General features: G+C 39.1%; 2 protein-coding genes across 8 annotated transcripts in view; one reads left to right on the top strand and one right to left on the bottom strand.

Annotated features, from left to right (window-relative positions):
* RALGAPA1 (Ral GTPase activating protein catalytic subunit alpha 1) overlaps positions 1-11,029 on the top strand; it is a gene marked incomplete at its 5' end in the record, with an annotated part of 228,244 nt that extends 217,215 nt beyond the window's left edge. For 4 of the 7 annotated variants that reach the window (XM_082620169.1, XM_082620168.1, XM_082620167.1 and 1 more), the window contains 3 exons: positions 755-879; positions 1,478-1,508; positions 10,355-10,412. In XM_082620169.1, coding sequence (XP_082476295.1) covers positions 755-879; positions 1,478-1,485 — 133 coding nt within the window. In that variant the 3' untranslated portion in view covers positions 1,486-1,508; positions 10,355-10,412. Of the gene's footprint in view, positions 1-754; positions 880-1,477; positions 1,509-10,354 lie in introns of all 7 variants that reach the window. The other 3 variants (XM_082620173.1, XM_082620170.1, XM_082620172.1) reach the window with 1 other exon arrangement.
* A 2,885-nt stretch (positions 11,030-13,914) lies between these two features.
* Positions 13,915-15,681, bottom strand: INSM2 (INSM transcriptional repressor 2; the record flags this gene model as incomplete). Its single annotated transcript, XM_082619957.1, has 1 exon — positions 13,915-15,681. The coding sequence occupies one exon, from the start codon at positions 15,679-15,681 to the stop codon at positions 13,915-13,917; it is 1,767 nt and encodes a 588-aa protein (XP_082476083.1).
* Between the last annotated feature and the right edge of the window lie 4,434 nt (positions 15,682-20,115).

Genomic DNA, 20,115 nt, shown 5'->3' with positions numbered 1-20,115 from the left:
ATATCAGAGAAGAAAATGTGGTGAAAGGGAAGTACAGTATTTTTCTGTCAGTGTCAGTGCCCTGTAGATGCTTTGTTAGACAGTATGTAGGAGTCCTGTGGACTCTGCAAATATTCCTGCTTGTTTCAGTGTTATGACTGACTAGGTATTTTTTCCTGCCATACAGATTCAGCTGTGTATTTATCTTAACTGCATGGAGTTAAGTTCGAGGATTAACAGCAACAGTAATCTTCCATTCAAAATGAGAACAATTGTTGGGAAAATGCAGGGATTTTAGAAAAAGATGGTATGCAGGAATTTTTCACAATAAATTATTACAAATGAAAAACAATTTCAGACATAGTACTTTAAGCATTATAATATTTATCGCGTGGCTTTTCAGAGTACTTCTGCAGATTGAAGCTGATTAACAAGATAAGATGAGCCCTAGGCTGACCTGATAGCAGTTGAATCCTTTCCCAAGTAAACTGTTACCTTTCTTTCTTCCAACAGTTTACTATTAATTATTTTCAATCAATGTCTTCCTGTTAAGCTGCCAGGTATAGTGGTATCCTGAAGAGTAAACTTATGTTAAAAGCTACATTTTTTTCTCTTTAAAAAGCCGTACTTTTAATGATATGCAAGAATAGTTAATGAATAATTATATTTATTAAGAAGTAACGGCTTAGCAGTGATAGTAGTCCTTTTTGATGCGATCTGTTCTTTCCCAATGTATATGCTGCATTTAAGTTCATCCTTAACTGAAGGAAATCAGCTATGAGGAGAGAGCGCGATATCTGCAAACGATTGTCCAGCACCATTTAGAACCATCGACATTTGAAGATTTTGCAGCACAGGTTTTTTCTCCAGCTCCCTACCATCATTTACCATCTGATGCCGGTAAGATTAAAAGCAAGTATTAGTTACTGTTCATTATTGGAACTTGAAATGCAATACCCTTTTGTTCTAAAAAGCTCTTAAAATAATGGAAAACTTGCTTGAATAAACTTCCAGTCATTGAAATATAAATATTCTTCATCATTATTTTCATATTTGGCCTGTAAATTTGATTTATACTTTCTTTTACCTAAATACAGTTCCTTTAAAAGTCAACAGTCTTCATAAAAGCACATACACTACATTTTATCTGAGCTAATGGGCAGTAACTATTGTGTTTCACAGAATCATTACTGAAGTATCTGCAAAAGAAATACAAGTTGAGCAGGCACTCTCAACTTCAGAGGATCAAATTTTATGGCCAAGAATATTGCCTTATCATCTCTAATTTTACAAATAAAGTTAAAATAATTGGTCTAGATTTAGAAGTACTTAGAGTAAATTATTTTGTAATATTTAAAGATTATAAGAGGGTACTGCATTTTTACAATTAACTAATTTTGAAGAAATCAGTAAGAAAATAAATGACTCATGGCCTTCCTATTCTGTAATTCTTTGCACTCCTTATGATTGTTTCATTTATTTTATTTTCCCTCTTTAGATCATTAAATATCAGTTCTGTTTATCTGAAGGTAAGACAAAGTGTCAAACAAAACACCCTTTGTTCTTCCCCCATTTCCTTTTTTAAAAATTAGCAAGCACTAAGCTTGTAACTCAGTTAATAAACAAATTTAACACTGCCCTGGTTCATACTAAACATTTCAGAAATTGTCACTAAATTTCCTCCAGAATTATACTTACTAACTTAGGTCTGCATGAAACACTAACACTGGTTCTGGGATAAAAATAACTAATAATAGAACCCTTGGTTGAAGTTAGTTACACCTTGTTGCATTGACCTTTTTGTTTCTCAGCATGAAAATGTAGTACTACTGAACTGAAATGGTGTGTCTTTGTATTTTGTAATGTGTTGCATTGTTATTGGGTATCTTAACTCATCAAATAGTTATTCTGTTGTGTGCCTCGCACCATACTAGGCACCTGAAATACAAAGATGACTGTTTTAATGATGTTCAAGGGAAGCAGGAAAAGAGAATACAATATACTTGAAGTTCATCTTAATAAGCCTTCAGATTCTCTTCATATTATATAAGTTTTCTTTATAATAAGTAGTTTAAGAGGCACAGTACTCCTTTACTGGCCTAATTTGCTTGCAAAAAAAATTACTGTAATTCTCAATTAAAGTCAATGAAATTAAAGCTTCCATTCCTGTCACCATTTAATTGGCCATTATAAAAATAATTTTACCAAAAAACTTGGAGCCCTTTCAATTAATTATATAGAAGACCTAGCAAAGAGAAAATTATATTAGACTGGGTTGACACTATCTAAAATTACTCAGCTCGGCATAAGAAAGATGGTAAAAGAAAGATACTAAAAATAAATTAATGAACAACAAAATAAAAACTAGTTAAGTATACCTGGACATTTCATTTTTAATAATAGAGAATATCTGATTAAATATCAGACATTATTAAAATAGACATGAATAACACTTTTGTGTACCATACATAGAGTTGAGCCATAAATTTCACAAATGAAAAATATTGATAATAAGGCCACGTTCAGACTAACTTTTCCCCTTAAATGTATAAAGGCTGTCAGTTTTCATGTTGTAGCTGTTTACTAGCTGGAGTCCTTCATATTCCTCTTCTTAATGTTCTTCTTATATTTTGCATATTATCCTGCACACTTGGCCAGATGTATAACATGGGAAGTAAGTAGTAGTCTCACTTTCTGAGACATTAGGTAAAGAACGATACAGCAGCCAAGTCAAGGCTCTTTGGTTAATTTTTTTTAATTGTCTTTGCCTTTAGGAACTGTTAGAAACATGCACTTGAATTTTTTAAAAGGTGTTTTTAAACACTGTAAATAACTTTTCCAGTATTACTTAATACATTTTTATGGTTTTTTGCAGACTTAAATAGTTATGAAAGATAAAAATTTTTATCAGTGGTTTTCAATTCAGCACAATAATATAAAAAGGAAATATTTACTCCTTTACAGTAGCAAAAACATTATGATATCTGAAGAATGATTTTTTATTCCCAGTTCAGATTTTGATTTTCCTGTCACAAACCAACCCATAAATGTAGAAGTCCCTTTAAAGTTGTAAGTCAAAGTTGAGAGAGAAGACATGAAATAGGCCATGTAATAGCCATATGGACCTGACTTATGGTTTGCAAAAATTACATAATGGTGTGAAGATTTTTAGGTTCATTATTACTTTTTAACATGATGATAAAATTGATTTGCCCCATTGAGATTTAGATTAAATATCAGTTCTGTTTATCTGAAGGTAAGACAAAGTGTCAAACAAAACACCCTTTGTTCTTCCCCCATTTCCTTTTAACTTTAACTTGTAATCGAGAATCAACCGCAATTGAGAATCAACTTTAGATATCCCATGCATACCCCATCCATACAAACTAATACTAATCAATACTAATGCAATAAATTGAAATTACATTTTAAAGGAACACCAGTACGATAATCATATAAAGGATATAATCTATTCTTTCTAACCAAACCTATAATATAATACTATTCAGTGGTAGTGGAAACATACTGTTTTAAGTTTGGCTTAAAACTTAACTTGGCTCAAGCTTATTTAAAACCTACTTCCTGGTTAACAGTAATGTATCAACTGTGATGACATTGAAATCCAATGGGGGTTCTTCTAGATAATTTTTAGTATTTAAATAGACACGAAAAACATTTTTGGTGTATCATAGTTGATCCATAAATTTCATAACTGTATTTTCTCAAAATGGACTCTGTCTGTGGCAGTAGACTGATACTTAAGGGAAATTATTTTTATCCCTAAGGTCACTGAGGGAGATATCGTGATGTCACACTTTGTTGATCTTCCATAACTACATTAAAACATTATTAGATTTTTCATGTCCTTTATTTAAAAAAAAATTACAGGAAAAAAAATCCCTTTATCTTTGTCAGGGACGTGTGTGGAAAATATCAAAAGTTTTACTGTGACCTTCTTTTTTAACATTCATGAACACCTCTCCTCTGACTCTAAACTTTAAAATGAAATTACTCCTCTTCTTGGCCAGATTATATTGGCAGTTCAAAATCTAGATATTTTTCCCTAATGTCACGTTGTCTTTTCAAATCAAGTTGTTTTTTTTCCTCCCCCTCCAATTCTTTTTTTTTAAATAAAAGAAAAATCTAGAATGCCAACAAGAAGAAACAGGATCCTGTTTTACTGCAAGTGCACAGTAAATATTAAGTTATCTTTCTTATTAAAAATACACACATAGAACAAATGTGTGGATACCAAGGGGGAAAGGGGTGGGGTGGGAGGAATTGGGAGATTGGGATTGACATATATACACTATTGATGCTATGTATAAAATAGATAACTAATGAGAACATACTGTACGGCACAGGGAACTCTACTTAATGCACTGTGGTGACCTAAATGGGAAGGAAATCCAAAAAAGAGGGGGGATATATGCACGTGCATAGCTGATGCATTTTGCTGTACAGTAGAAACGCACACAACATTGTAAAGCAACTATACGCCAATAAAAATTTAAAAAAGGGAAGAGGAGGAAGGAGAATCTGCAGAGCCAGACACAGCAATTTTGGAAAAAGGGAAAAGACAGCTGTTGAGGAAGAAGCCTGGTCTATCCACACCACACTTAAGAGCGGCCAACAGTAAGGGGTGGGGACACCCTGAACAGCGCAGTGAGCCTTCGGGTCCAGCACAAATGTGTGTGCTGCCCACAACAGAGAAAATGTATGTATAGCAAAAAAATAAATAAAAAATAAATAAATATATATATATAAAATACACCCAGTTTTTTTCCAGTATTATGTCTTTTTACTATCATCAGCCATATTCAATGCCTATTATGTAGCATATCTAGAATTACCGCTAATACTCTATTAGTTGATCTAGTACGTACCTCTCTTTGGATTTGTTTCTCTACAAATTAAGTTAGAGATTTTAGTATCAATAATTTAAAAATTAAAGGGGTGATTGGTATTTGACTCCCTCTATATATGCACATGTATATACATATACATATATATACACACATATGCATATACATGTACAGTTGACCCTTGAACAACATGGGTTTGAACTGCACAGGTCTACTTAAACGTGCATTTTTTTATCAGTATATATTACAGTACTACACAGTCTGAGATTGGTTGAATCCGTGGATGCGGAACCATAGATACAGAGGAACCAGAACCACCTATAGGGAGGAATTGCATGTATGGAGGGCTGACTATAAGTTATAGGCACATTATATAGAGGGTTGGCGCCCCTAGCCCCTACATTCAAGGGTCCACTGTATACATACGTAAATATACATATACTACATACCACTTTGTATAATTACCTTTAGAAAACGTATAGGTTCCTACCTAAGTAAATCTTCTAAAAATTAGTAATAAGATTCAAATATTTCTATGCCATCAAAATAAGAGATAATCTAACAGTGATTTTGAAGACCTAGAGTAGTGTCTAATCTTCCTTAATTCTAACCTCAGTTTTGCTGTTAATTCACAAAATCTGTATTGCCACATGTAGATTAGATAGTATTATGATTGTCAGGCCCATCTCTTTGAATCTTTGAATGGAATGAATCATCAAAATTTAGCCATTAAACTTTTCTCCTTTTCCCAGGCTTTGAAATGATCTGGAAGAAAAGATTGTAGCTCTTCAGAAGATAGTTATTTTATATATATCCTAAATATTTGTAAGTGCCAGTAGAAAATGTTTCCTTCAACATATAACATAAGCTATATGTTTGTTTACTGTGTTTTTAAAAACAAATGTTTTTAAAAATAAATAATCATATTTATTTATCACTAGGTTAGCCTGAAATTACAAGCAGCCAAATGTGTTCTCTTTTCAGTATTTTAAACTTAGAAATTTGGCTTGTATGTTGTTGACCAAGAAGCAAATAATATTAATCTTAAATAAAATCCATTAACCTTTTATAACAATAATTACTAGGTTCGGTTTTCATATAGAGCATTCATTCAGATGTAAAATTTGTGTAATGAAAATAATAATTGAGCGATTACTGAGTGCCAGGCAGTGTGCTAAGTACCATCCTCTCACTGAATCTTCATGGCAATTCTATGAGACAAAAACAAAAAACCTTACCAACAGTCACCTAGTAAAGTCAGAGTCTGACTTCAGAGTACTTGAAGTATTATAATTACTCATTTAGTCTAAATATTTTCAGTCCCTTTTTGATATTGAGAGAGAAATTGCCCACTAACCTGTCATATTTGCAAATTAGAAATTGTTAAAAATTTTATTTTGAAAGCTCTACTTTTCCACCCATTGAAAAATCATTTTTTATTATTTATTTATTTTTAGTATAGTTTTAAGGTTGCCGTGGGAGAACTACGGGCTTTGGAATCAGACTGATCTGGATTTAAATCCTAGCTCTGCTGTTTCTTATCTGCATGAACTCAAATGAATTAATCTATTCTAAACCCAGTTTTCCCATTTGTAAGGAGATAAAACATGACAAGCTTAGACTGATATGTTCTAAGTCTGCAATAATGGTAGTTCTTGAATATCTCGAAACCTCAGGTTTGCCTGTGTTTCTGTACTGTTTTATTTTAAATTATGTGTTACTTTATGACAGTGGTGCATCCACACTAATCTTAATCACTTATCAACTCCTTTAACAATATTAAAGCAGTAAGATTATTTGGGTAATCTGTCTTTTAATGTAAGGTTATGTTTTATAGGAATATTAACATAAAAGTGGATATTCTTTTTTTTTTTTTTTTTTTTTTTTTCTTTTTGCGGTATGCGGGCCTCTCACTGTTGTGGCCTCTCCCGTTGTGGAGCACAGGCTCCGGACGCGCAGGCTCAGCGGCCATGGCTCACGGGCCCAGCCGCTCTGCGGCATATGGGATCCTCCCAGACCGGGGCACGAACCCGTATCCCCTGCATCGGCAGGCGGACTCTCAACCACTGCGCCACCAGGGAGGCCCAAAAGTGGATATTCTTTATTTTCCCCCGAACTAAACAGTTACATTGTGTTCTCCACATTTTAACAATTGATGTTTTGTAAGTGGTCATTTTCTTCAAAAATATTTCTAGTTTCTATCCCTTCTTTTCTAATTCTCATCTTTTTTGATCTAAAGTCTATTAATGTTAGCTCTTATCATAGTTTTATTATATAGCTACACTTATTGTATACCTGCTGTGTGCCAGGATCGTTGCATATGTAGGCATTCATTCCCCACAACTTTGCAAAATAACTAGTATTGTCTCTGTTTTACAAATAAGAAAACTGTCTCAGGTTAGTTTGCCCAATATCCAGCATCTAGTAACATGACAAACTTGTCATGTGTCTGTCTAACCCATGCTCTTTCTAAGGTGACGCTGCCTCTTAGTTCAATGTTAATTAGAATTGCTTTCAAAGTCACAATATTTTTAAAGGCTGTATTTTGTAGGTCCAGTAACTTTAGCAGTTTTAAAGTGGTCATACCTGTCAGCAAGCAGTATAATCAAAGCCACAATAAATAACAATGCATTGAGTTCCCTTTTACAATCTTTATAGATCCTCAAAGTCATATTTATCATGTTATTTGTAATAATAGCTCATTGTAATCAATGTACAACATATGAATCAATTTATTATTCCATCAAGATACAGACAGCAGTCTATGAGTACTGTAAAAATGTTATTAATAGATACTATATGTAAAACATAGGAGCCAATTACTTTTTAAACTTTATACTTGAGAGGATATATTATCAATAGAAATAAATCAATATTCTTTATGACTCAGGTGATATAAATCAATACTTAGGCAGAATAGGATGTGAAATGAAGTGTAAGTATCACATTATTCTTTAAATCTAAAATTGAGATCTATCCACCATAAATTATTTATAGAGTTTGGGTATGCTGAGTATTTATCACAAACATCATTTGCTAAAACATGAGGCGGTACTGTATACCACACACACTAAAAAGCCTGATTTGACTCAGTTGACTGAAAGGGGGTTTCACCTTGAAGGCAGTAAGGGAGACATAGAGGAACTGCTGTTTTTGGGGAAAATAATCTTTGAATTTGGCGTACTCTAAAGCAGTGTTCTGTAATAAAACTTTCTATGATGATGGAAATGTTCTATATCTGCACTGTCCAGTATGGCTGCCACTAACCACATGTGACTGCTAAACAATTTAAATGTGGCTAGTGCACCAAGGAGCCAAATTTTTAATTTTTATTTACTTTTATTTTTTGCATTTATTTATAAATTTTTTGCATTTATTTATAATTTTAATTTAATTAACTGTGATGTGGCTATGGCTACCATGTTGGACAGTACAGCCCTAGAGATTTTATGACTGAGTGGTTAGCATAACATGCCACCAGTACAATGAACACTTTAAAAGGTAGATGTTTAAAGAATCTCTCATAGACTTTTTTTTCTTTTCTTTTTTTCCTGTTTGAACTTGTTTTGTTAGTGGGTAAGTATAACCTTTGAATTTACAAAGCATTTGTCCATTGTGAAACCTCATCACCCTAATGCATTGCATGCCCAATTGTATTTCATAATAAAAACCTGATTACTGTCTTCTCTACTCCTCTGTTAACACCTGTAAAATTCTGCACTTTGTCGCTCATATCTGTTATCTATCTTCTCTTTTGTTTTCTCACTTCTGCTCGCTACTCCATTTCTTCATTCACAACAAAGAAAGAAATGCAGTGATAGTTCTCTTCCTCCCAAAACCTCCACTAGAAAACATTGGCCATCTCAAGGTAAAGAGCCATGGGAAGGCCTCTCATGATTGGCCGGGAATAGTATGCATTACCAGCAAAGCATGAGCTACTGCTCTTCACCTTCCTTCTGCCATCCATCTGCAGTGCTTCCCTAAAAAGGTCCGTGGATTCATATTCTCCTCTAGGTTTTCCAGTATGGGCCCAGTATGAACCAACTCAGATCTTCAGGAAGAGTAAAGGTGGACAGAAATATATGTCCTTCTTGTATTTTGAAGGTCAACTTCATTTCAATTAGAAAAGAGAATGTTGGAGAAGTTACTTTAGAAAGGAGGGCAATTTACCTGGATTAGAATTAGTGATAAAATGTTTTTTCCTTGACAATATATGTTTGTTCTTAAGTATAATATTTGGCCTTAAAAACTTTTAAGTGTTCTACAGAGATACATTCTTAATTTCCTAAGACATCTCAGTAGGATCTGTACCCCTTACTGAACAGTTTTATGTTTCCTTATAAATATTCATAACTTCAGTTTAAGCACAAATGTTTCATTATATGGAAATAGTTGTATAAGTATTCCCAAGCTCGAAGTGTCAGTGTGGTGCTACACTGGCTAACAAATATGCCAAAAGTTTGCCTACAGAGTTAGGAGCTGTGTAAGTTTAAGCCTGCAACCTGTGTGACATGTCTTTGTTTGTGACACTCGTAAAGATAATTTTTATGTACATAAGACCAAGGAAATCTGGATTAAAATGCCTCAAAATATACAGAATTTTTAAAAATTTGTTATTCTGTTATATTTTCAGATTTTTTGTTTTCTTGAAGGGTTTTTAATTTTTAATGTAATTTCTTATTCATGAAATATTTAAGAGCCTACAGTGTGCAAAGTTCTGTAGTATTGCTGTGAATTAGAGAGTCATAACTCAGAAATAAAGTACAAAGGTGAAGAACTACTTTGTAAATAAATGATATGAAGAATTTTCCAATTTCAACTTGTTTTGCTTCTTTCAAATTTTTATACCTTACTAATTCTACTGGTTATCTACTTGCTATAACTGGATAATGTAACTGCAAAAGTTTAAGAAAAGAAAAACATGACTTGTCGATTCTAAGTTTGAGAGATCAGTTTGTCTTTTTTGACTGACTTTCAGATAAGAGTTCTTGTCCTCCTCCTTCCCCAGGGCATTTATCTTGCTCCTTCTTAAAAGCATATTTAACTACCTAGCATGTATAATGGCCTCATACTGCTAAGTTCCTTTTTGGAAACGTTTGGTGCTGTTTTGTTTTCAAGTTTGAGCAATGAAGGCCCTTTTCTTGATTATACCCTGTACCCTAGAGACAGGAATTGGTCCTTCTCACCTGCTTCTTAAGCCCTTACGTGCATGCTAATGGTGCTTTGGATCCCTGTCCTTTCTGTCCCAAAGATTTTGCTTCCCGTTGCTTTTTCTGGGGAGCTCTCTGGTTGGTTCTGGCTCTGGAAATAATGATTGGTGCTTTCTTGCTAATATGATGACATGAGCCACCAGATCACTGTCGTAACAAACAAGTTTGGGGCTTGCTCTTTCCTCTCAAAAGACCTCACTAAGGGTTGGGATCCATGCTGCAGATCTGTAGCAGAAGAGTTACTTCTTACAGGGTGAGTGGCTGGATGACTTGCACTAATGCTCTTGCTGTTTCCCACAGGCTCCTACCCAGAGATTCTACCCAGTGAAACTCCCACAGCAACGCAGGTAGACGGGGCTGACCTGGCCTCACCAATGTCTCCTCGAACTAGCAAAAGCCGCATGTCCATGAAGCTGCGTCGTTCCTCTGGCTCAGCCAATAAATCCTAAGGAGACAGCAGCCCAGCAGTGATCAGCAGTAGCCACCTTAGCATGAACATAGCGTTAACCCTTTCAGGCTTCGTGTTTGCCATAACATGCATGTTCCTTCCTGAACATTTATTTTAGAAAACACTGGATTTAAATAACTTGTAACTTAGTATTTTAGATTTGGGTTGTTTATTCGGTTGGTTTTCCCCCCACACTCCAAGCTGCCGTATGGGGGGCAGGGGGTGGGGAGTTTTATTCTACACCCTTTACCTTCCCTAGATAATTATGTCTAAGTAGTTTTACTTTTAATTTCATAATTAACTTTGAGCCAAAATATAATTGGACAGATAGTCTCATTATTTTATTTATCGTGCCCCATTACAACTTTATGGCTCAGTAAATATATAATTTTTTAAATAAATGTACATCTTTAAATTTAAGCATTTGTAAAGTTGTAGCAATAGTTGCAGATCTGTTAATATACAGGATGTGTATGGATTATTTATGTTATCAAAATAAACCACTTAAAATAAATGGTCTTTTAGTATCTCAAGTTCCAGCTGAAATAATTTTAGCGTTAACTTTTTCTTCCCAAAGCAATGTCTCATTTCTTGGCTGTGCAGTGATGCCATGACATATCTAAAAACCAGAAAAATCACTGTGCTGCACTTTGATTCATGTTTAGCTTCCAAATATTTTTCTAATGTTTTGTTTTTTAAATGGTATCACTGTTAAATGCCATTTCTGTTTTGAGATTGTGGCCCCTTATTGGCTGCTGGATCCTGGTATATCTATGTTCTTTCTTAAGTACCAAAAAGGGAGGAATGGGGTGGGGTGGGTAGGAAAAGAGAAAAGAAGGAGAAAACTTTTCTGACATAAGTGTGTGGCTTAAATTATGTGTATTATTGTCAAAGAAAAGGGAACATGACCCAGGAGTCTAAATTAATCTAATATTGTTAATACTGAACTTGCACGTGCGGGTTGGTGTACATTCCACCCTCCAGAAATATTTTCCTACAGTAGATAAGCTGCTCACATTTTGCTCACATTTTGTTTTGAACAGGCATCTCCTAAGGAAATGTAGCATGACATTGGTACTAACTGCATGTGTAAATACATCATACTGGCAAACTATAAAATATAAATTATGTATCATCATTCATGTAGTATCTACAAATTTGTAACAGTGGAAAAAAGATGGTATTTAATAATACAATAAAAATATTCTTATCATTTCGTGTCCATGAGTGTTGATTTGTCTTTTGTATTTTGTCTTCTATATTTTTTCAGACTTAAGCAGGGCTGTATGATTAATGGAGAGATATAAAGCATAAACCTAGGTTATCTTAGCTCATCATGAAAAATGAATTTTAATTCCCTTCTCAGGATATACCCCACCTTATTTCTCAGAGATCCTACCACAGTCATTAAAACTACAGGAAATTTTTCACCTTCATAAGGGCTCGCCAGAAACTTCCCCCAATGCACTTGGTTAAAGCATCAATTTATCTCACCCTCATGCTTCTTTGATTTGTTAAATTTTACTTTTTTTGGTAATATACATTCAGGAACAAAACTTTTTACAGACAGTTTCTTTAGCAGGCTTTCAGAGTTCCCGTGCACTTAAATATTGGATTGCCTTATAAATAAAAACAAATTCCTATGAAACTATGTAGAAAATAAACTAAAAAAGTCCCGTGAAAGCTTATATAAAGGATAAACATGGATAGAGACAGTCCCTGGGAAAAAGATTAAACAATATAGACAGTTTCCCACAACCAAGGTGAAGAATTGCAGAAAAGATAAAGTAACTCTTTACACATTTCTATAGTGCTTTCATTTTTTAAAAAATAAACAGCTAATGGTTTGGTGATATGTAACAAAATGGAGTGAAAATACCAACTTAATACGGAAGTTAATTAGCACAGTTAACGTTTTATTCATCTTCAGATAAACTATTCACTAGCTTTTTGAAAAAGAAGAAAATATTTAAAATAGATTTCCTGTTGACATTTTTGGGTGGTAAAGTATCTTTAATATTTAAAGAATAGTACATATTCTTTGCCTTTTGGAGCTCAGTCTATGCGGCCATACTTCATAGTATATATACTATATAAGGAAATTTTCCCATTTTATTTCTGCACCATTACATTCATTTACAAAATACAATTTCTCCTGTCTGTATTCTATCTAAATGGGTCACTAAGATTATAAAGCAGGATACTGGCTTTGGGGAGGTAAGAAGTGAGGCTTTTAAAATTAGGCTGTGTTCAATGGGATTCTTAAGACAAACACAGAACACAACAAAGCACCAGCTATGTACATTTATTTGGTGGTAAGCATCTTACAAATATGGGCTATCTGTCAAGCAATATTCAGCCAGTGTCCCAAACTGGCTATTAGGGCATAGGTACAGAATGTATGCTAAATATGGTAATACAAGAAAATTCAAAACCAGGTTGCAGCTGAAAAGAAAATATTGGATATTGAATGAATTGCCATTCATTTCCATAGCTGATTAGAAGTATTAACATCTTCCTTAAGCTGAACATAGTGTCATATATAATACACATTATGATTACAACAGAAGCATTAAACAATTTGGATGAAACCCTACTAAAACAGTGAAACTTCAGGAAATGAGTTCTATGTTTCCCAAAAGCTATTTAAAGAAAGGTTTTAAGTATCTTCCTGAATACTGCACATGAGAGCTAGAGGTGAGAATTTGGGGGGTGTCTCAACTCCTTCCAGTAAAGAGGTGCTATTCCCCACCTCCAAACACTAGCTTAAGAGTGGACTTAATAATTGAGAAAAGGAAAGTTTACAAGATTTCTCATATCACCCAAAAGCGCGCAAACATCTTAACATTTCCTGCCCACAGACACAGGTCTTGTATTTCCCACCCACCCGACGTAAGTTTGGCACCAATCACAAAACTTTTAATTCACAGAATATACAATGCAAGATATCTGACCCTATTGAGACAGAAACCACACAGGCGCCTGCGATGACAAGAGGAAGAAGAGAAAAAAAAAAAAAACAACTACCACTTTTGGTAGCTAGAATCCTTTGTAGATAGAGACATGCACGCATTCACTGCGACTTTCCATAGGAATTACAAGTCATATAGGATTCATTGGGGTCTCCAGAGTTTGGTGAGAGCAGGGGAATCCTATTTTCGTGGGGAAAGTGAGAAGGGATTTAAAGCTGATCATTTTTGACCGAGAACGGTTATACCATATACATACCTGCTCTAGAGAGGGATTTTACATTTCGCTGCCCGCTCCTCTGGCGGCACATTGACAACTGGGAGTTTTAGGAGAGAAAATAAGGGAGGAAAGAGAGTAAACTTGCAAGTTGAAGAAAGACCCACAGAAATTCCCATGATCTGTTTGCTCCAAGGCCACCCTCAAGCCTCTTCGTCTTTTGCCCTCAACAGCCCGGCCGCAATGGCATCTGCAGCAGCAGTACCTGCCTACTTTCTGAGGGGTGGCATTTATTGATGTGCCGGGTCAGGCCCGGGGAGCTAAAAAAAGTGGACGGGCAGTGCTTGCACGAGAAAATTTGCTGAGCACTCCCGTCGGACGCCCCTCCTGAGCCCGGTGCTTCGGGAGGCGCCCCGGCCAGAGCGGGCAGGAGCAGCTCCTCGCGGACCGCATGCCACAGCCGGTGCTTGTCCCTGATGTCTGCCGACGGGAAGTGCGCCCCGCACAGCGGGCAAGCGAAGGCGAGTGGGGCAGCGCGTTCGGAGCCAAAGCCCGGGGCAAGCGCGCGGGCCGAGCCCGCCTCGTGAGTGGCCAGGTGCTTGCGCAGATAGGCTTGCCGACGGAACTTTTTGTGGCAATATGGGCACACGAAGATCTCGGGTCCCCCGGCAGCACTGACCCCGCCCGGCTCAGGCACCCGGCGCCCCAACACCCCCACCGTATAAGGGACCTGAGGCAGCGAAGGCTCGGGGTGGGACAACACCTGGAGGCCTTGTGATGGAGCGCTGTCCCGGTGCTGCTCCGCCCCGGAGCTGTCCCCGGCCTGAGGGTGCTGATCCGCAGTTCTCTCTGCCCGGCTGTTCTCCTTCCCCTCCGCCAGGAAAGATGCAACAGCCCCGGAATCCGGGGAGGACGAGGTCGACGAAGGGGGCAGCTTCCCGTCAGCTGAGGAGACTGTGGCGGCATTGGCCGCTGCGGGACGCGGTTTGTGCCAGCGGCGATGGGAGGCGAGGTTCGCAGGGCAGCTGAAGACCTTGTCGCACTCGGGACAGCGGTACTCGACGCGCACGATGCGGGAGCAGCGGTGCTGAGCCAGCGCGAAGGGGTCTGCGTACTGCTCCTTGCACAGCTGGCAGATGAACTCCCCCAGCGGCGTGCGGCTGCCCCCCAGGCCCCGGGACGATGCTCCGGGCTCCTCCTCCTTGATCTTCAGGCCCAGCACAGGGGACGTGGTGACTTCATCGGCGAAGCTCAACTTCCTCATGGCTTTTGGCTTCTTGACTCCAGCGGCCGCGGGCCCAGACGTGCAGCCCGGAGGTGCCTTGGAGCAGCGCTCGCCGCCGGTGGCCCGCTTCAGGCCGTGCAGGGAGGCCGAGAGAGGCGCGGGGTCCGGATGGAGCGCGGGGTCCGGGAACGGTGCCCGGAGTGGCAGCAGGAACTGCTCCCGCGAGGTCGGTGCTGCTGCTGGCGCCACCGAGCAGGAGAAAGCGGCCACGCTGGTGGTGCCCCCGGGGAAGGACTCAGCGGAGACGGGCGAGCTGAGGCAGCGCTCCATGAACGCCCGGCGCAGCTCCGCGCCCGCCGGCTTCGTGGGGCTGGGGCTGGGCCCGGGACCCTCCCGGCCATCCGCCCTCCACTCCGCGCCTTCCCTCCCGCCCGCCCCTGGGCTCACCCCAGCCGCCCTACAGGACGACCCCGACAGCTCGCGGGCCGCTTCCTCCTCCGGGGTTGGGGGTCCCGCCCGCTCCGCACCGGGCTGAGGGGCACTGGAAGCCTCCTCGGGGAAGGGCGGCGTCCCCTGGGGCCCCAGCAGGGGGAAGACCCGCTCTGCTAGACGCATTCGGTACGAGCCGCCTGTCCGTTTAGTTCGCTTTACCAGGAAGCCCCGAGGCATGGTGGAGTCGGAGCGCTCGGGGGCAAGGAGTAACGGGGCGCCGCGGGGTCTGAGAGCGGGCGAGCACCGCTGCTGCCCGAGCTTCGCCGCCGCAGGCATGTGTCCGCCGCCTTTATAGCTGAGACGCGGGCCGGGGGACCGCCGGGTGGCCTTCGCCGGACCAGCCAATCAGGAGTGGGAGCGGGCGCGGGGGGGTGGGGCTGTCTCGGGGCTGGGCTCGCGGGGGGCCCGGAGGCGGGCGGCGGCGGCGCGGGCCCCTGAGCCCGGCTTAGCTGCTGCCTGCAGCCGCCTCCTCCCTGCCGCCCACCAGGCGAAGACGCCCGAAGGTAAGGTGCGGAGTGTGAGGAAGCTCAGCACTCCCTGCCTCAGCGGCCTCCAGGGGCCGTCTGGGGTGCCGGGCGGAGAGGCCACCTCTCAGCGCCCTCCTTGCAGGCCCCGGGACCCTGCTGCCCCCTGCGCGTGGGAGTCTGACGGAAAAGCCCCGGCTCTGCGGTGGCAGAGCTGAGAGGAAGGGCGACGGGGAAGCGACCGGTTGGGTGTCAGCCGGGGAACGGGTTAACGTCCTATGCTCGTGTGGAGCTGATGAGAAGCTGCGACAGAGCGGCAGGGCGGCTAAATCCACCGCCCCGTGCCTACACTTGACGGTGGGAGTACGTCTGCCATCCAGCATCGATCGAGACTGCGCGCGTCTGTGATACTATGCGAATTCATCTGGGAAGAAGGACTCTCAGTGCGGGAGATCGTGCGTGCTGGAAAGCCTCTGCAGCTCAGGACGCCAGCAGGTTTCTGGACCCTGGTCCTCGGGGCTCATAAATGCCTCCTCCCCGATTGGGAATAGGAGTGGGGAGGGGAAAATGGAATCTCATTTTCGACTGTCCTCAGATCAAGTGGTTTTTCTGTTCACACCTTCCACTTGTACTACCCAGAGACATGACAGTGCCTAACTGACCTGTTTAGCATGGAGTAGATTGAGTGAGAAATACTGGTGGAATCAGGATTACATCTGCTTCCCCTTGGATAAGAGATATTTTGCAAAAGGTGTGCTATGGACCTTTAAAAGCTCAATAAAACTTCATCCAGCACTGTTTTAAGCACTAGAAGAGATTTGAAAGTTTGTAATACTAGCTGAGAACTATGAAATAATTAGAAAATATATGACAGATGTATAACAAAATGCCAAAAATCCACGGTATAGAAAAGTACAATCTGAGAATAGGAAGGGGAAAGAACTATGTGTTCTTCATAAGCCAAATTGCAGAAACAGACTGAGCGATGTGTTTTCAGAGTAGACTATGGCATAACAGATCTAGTCATTAATAACACATATTGTCTTCCTTCTAGTGAATGAAGTATTTTTACATAGAGAGCATTATTTGAGGGAAGATTTGGAAGTAATTATATATTTGTTAATACTGGCTATATTTTATGCACTCTACTTAAGTAATCCGATCTTTTCGCAAACACAAAACAGAAGTAGATATTATTACTCTCCTTTTTGATGAGAGGATTGAACTGTAAGAGAAGTCGCGTAACTGGCAGAAGTCACCCAGAGCCCAGATTCAAACCAAGTTCCAGCTAATTCCAAAGCCCAGACTTTCCATTATACCAGTGTCTTCAAACTATTTTTTTTCTGATCACATCCCATAATAAGAAATATTTTACAGAACACACACGTAACTGAAACAAGTTTCACAAAATAATGTTTACCCTTAACTAGGTGCAATGCAGTTTTGTATTTTCTACTCAGTTCTATTTTCTTTCTTTTTTAAATGCTAGTCATAGCAAACAAATTTATTTCATAACTCACTAATGGGGGTTAGGTCCCACAGTTTGAAAAACACCATCATTATGATGTTTCCTATTAAACAGGATGAAATCATACAAAATTAAATAAAGTAAATAAACCTGACACTTCATAATTAAAATTAATATTCTGAATCACTATTTAAAATATTTGAGTCATTTAGCAGTGTAGGTAAACTTAGTTTCCCAAATTGATCATTTCTGACATGTCAGTTTATGTATGACTTCTAACTCAACTTCTTCTCAATGTTTCTCCTTTCCTCTTCTTCCTAATGACCCAGATATTGTGTGGTTTGGAAAATCTGAAATAAGAATTTTAATTCTTTAAGATAACCCCTTTTCAAGAGGGGCTTTTCCTTGGGTGCATAGTACGCTGTGAGAATTGCAGTCAACCATATGACTCAGCATTTGTGCTTCCAGGTGTATACACAGAAAAATTGAAAACAGGGACTGAATCACACACTGGCAACACCAATATCCACTGTAACATTCTCCACAATAGCCCAAGATGGAAACAACACAGTGTCCACCAACAGATAAATACAATAAACAAAGTGTAGTACATACAGATGACAGAATATTATTCAGCCACAAAAGAAATGAAGTACTAATACATACTACAACATGGGTGACTTGAAAACATGATACTAAGTGAAATGAGCCAGACAGAAAAAGACAAATATTATAAGATTTTACTTATATGAAATATCTAGAATAGGCAAATTCATAGAAATAGAAAGTAGATTATTATTGATGGTCAGGGGCTGGGGGAATGGAACTTAGAGTTTAAAATGGTTACAGAATTTCTTTCTGGAGTGATGGAAAAAGTTTTATTAATCAATAGTGGTGAGAGTGGACAACACTGTGAATGCAATTAATGCCACTGAAATGCACACTTAAAATTGTTTAAATGAGCATTTTTGTCATATATATGTATATTATATTTTACCACAATAATAATTTTCACACACACACCAAAAAAGAGTGGAAGGCAAAATCATGGCATATCAGACTGTGAAAAGAATGTAAAGGACTAGATCATGTAATATGGACTTTATTACATAGGACAGGCACAGAGAGTCAGTTAAAGTTTTAAACTGAGGGAGTGACATTTGCTTTTGAAATTGCATGAGGGAAAATATCTTTGCCTAAACTTTCTGCCAGAGAGAGAAAAGGAAACACAGATAAATGAGTCTCCTTCCCTCAGTCCTTCCCCTTTCTGAGAGTGTGGGTCTGTTTCCTAGGGAAAAAATAATAATCATGGAAACTTAAAAAGTCAAAAGAGCAGTTACAAAGTGAGAATACTTAATGAAGTAACCGGCATAGAGCTGATATTCAATAAATATTTTTTGAATGAATGGTGCTAGTTATTAAATGGATAGCAAATGTGTCCATCCATCTATCCACGAGTCCTTCCAGCCATGCTGGCTTCCAGACATCCTGTCTTCCATCTGTACAGCTATTCAATAAAATCAAATAATTGCTCTGTATTCTTTCTGTGACAGTTCAGAAACACAGTGTTCAAGGAGTATCTTTATTTTCAGGAAAACAAATTTGTGTAGGAGAGGGCCTGGCCTGCACTGAGCTGTTTTTATTCCTGCCCATCATTTTACAGAAATGTACCCTGAAATCTCTGGTTGACCCAAAGGACATTGACATCACCCCGGTTGCCAAAGGGTCCACCCTCCTACCAGCTCTGCTTCATTCCTTCCTGAGGAAGGGCAGACCTTCGGGGCGCTGCCATACTGTTGCTGCAACTCCCCCTCCTCTGGGGGAAACGGCCACCTCCTTCCCACTCCATCCCCTTCCCAGAATGCCTCCTCTGATCTTTCCTCTCCTCATCACCTCCTTCCCTCAATATCCAGTGAATATCCGACCTCCATTAAAGGAGAGTTTCCTGAGTTTCACTGCACATGGGCATCTGCTCTTCTCCGTACTCTGTGACACGTGTGTAGGCTGCCCTGTAGGCTAATACTTATCTAATATTGAGTGAGTATGATGTTACCACTGTGAAACAGAGCAAATAACGATTAGTATAGAACAATGCACAGCCGTTGCTCTTCTGTGTGTTCAAACGTTTAAAAAGCATTATTATTTTAAAAAGAAGAAGAAGTGCTATCAAATATTTTCTACAGATCCAAGAGTTCTAATAGTCCTCCCTCACTTCCCCACAAGTGTAACTTGATAACAACCTTTCTGGAAATCAGGGTAGCAATGAATATCAGAAGCTTTAAAAAAATAGGTATACCCTTTAATTCACCAACTCCTCTTTTAGCAAATCATCCAAAAGAAGGGAAAAGATTTGTGCGCAAAGCTGTTTATCACTGTGTTATTTGTAACTGTACATAATCAGAAACTACCTTGAGTAAATCGTGGTGCAGCTATACTACAGATGATTACATAGCCATAGAAATGCAATGACTCTGACAAATATGTATGTCTTAATGTTAAGCAAGAACAGCAAGATGCAAAGTCACATGTATAATAAAGAGCTCAATTATGAAAATACAAAATGAATAAAACCCTGGAAGGAAATATGCCAGAATGTTGTTGGACTTGCTTCTAGTTAGTAGGGATTTTATTCTTTTGTTATTTAAAAAATTTTTGGTTTGTTTTTTTTTTTTGCAATAAACACATAGCACTATGATAATCAAGGGAAAAAATAATGTACAAACTGCCTTAAATCCTTTCTGGTGTTAAATGTGGTGCCCCTCAGTGACAGAGGGACAT

Source organism: Mesoplodon mirus, assembly GCF_964341445.2.
Source record: "Mesoplodon mirus genome assembly, chromosome: 4".
Classification (NCBI taxonomy): domain Eukaryota; kingdom Metazoa; phylum Chordata; class Mammalia; order Artiodactyla; family Ziphiidae; genus Mesoplodon; species Mesoplodon mirus.
This window is presented reverse-complemented; position numbering and strand designations above follow the sequence as displayed.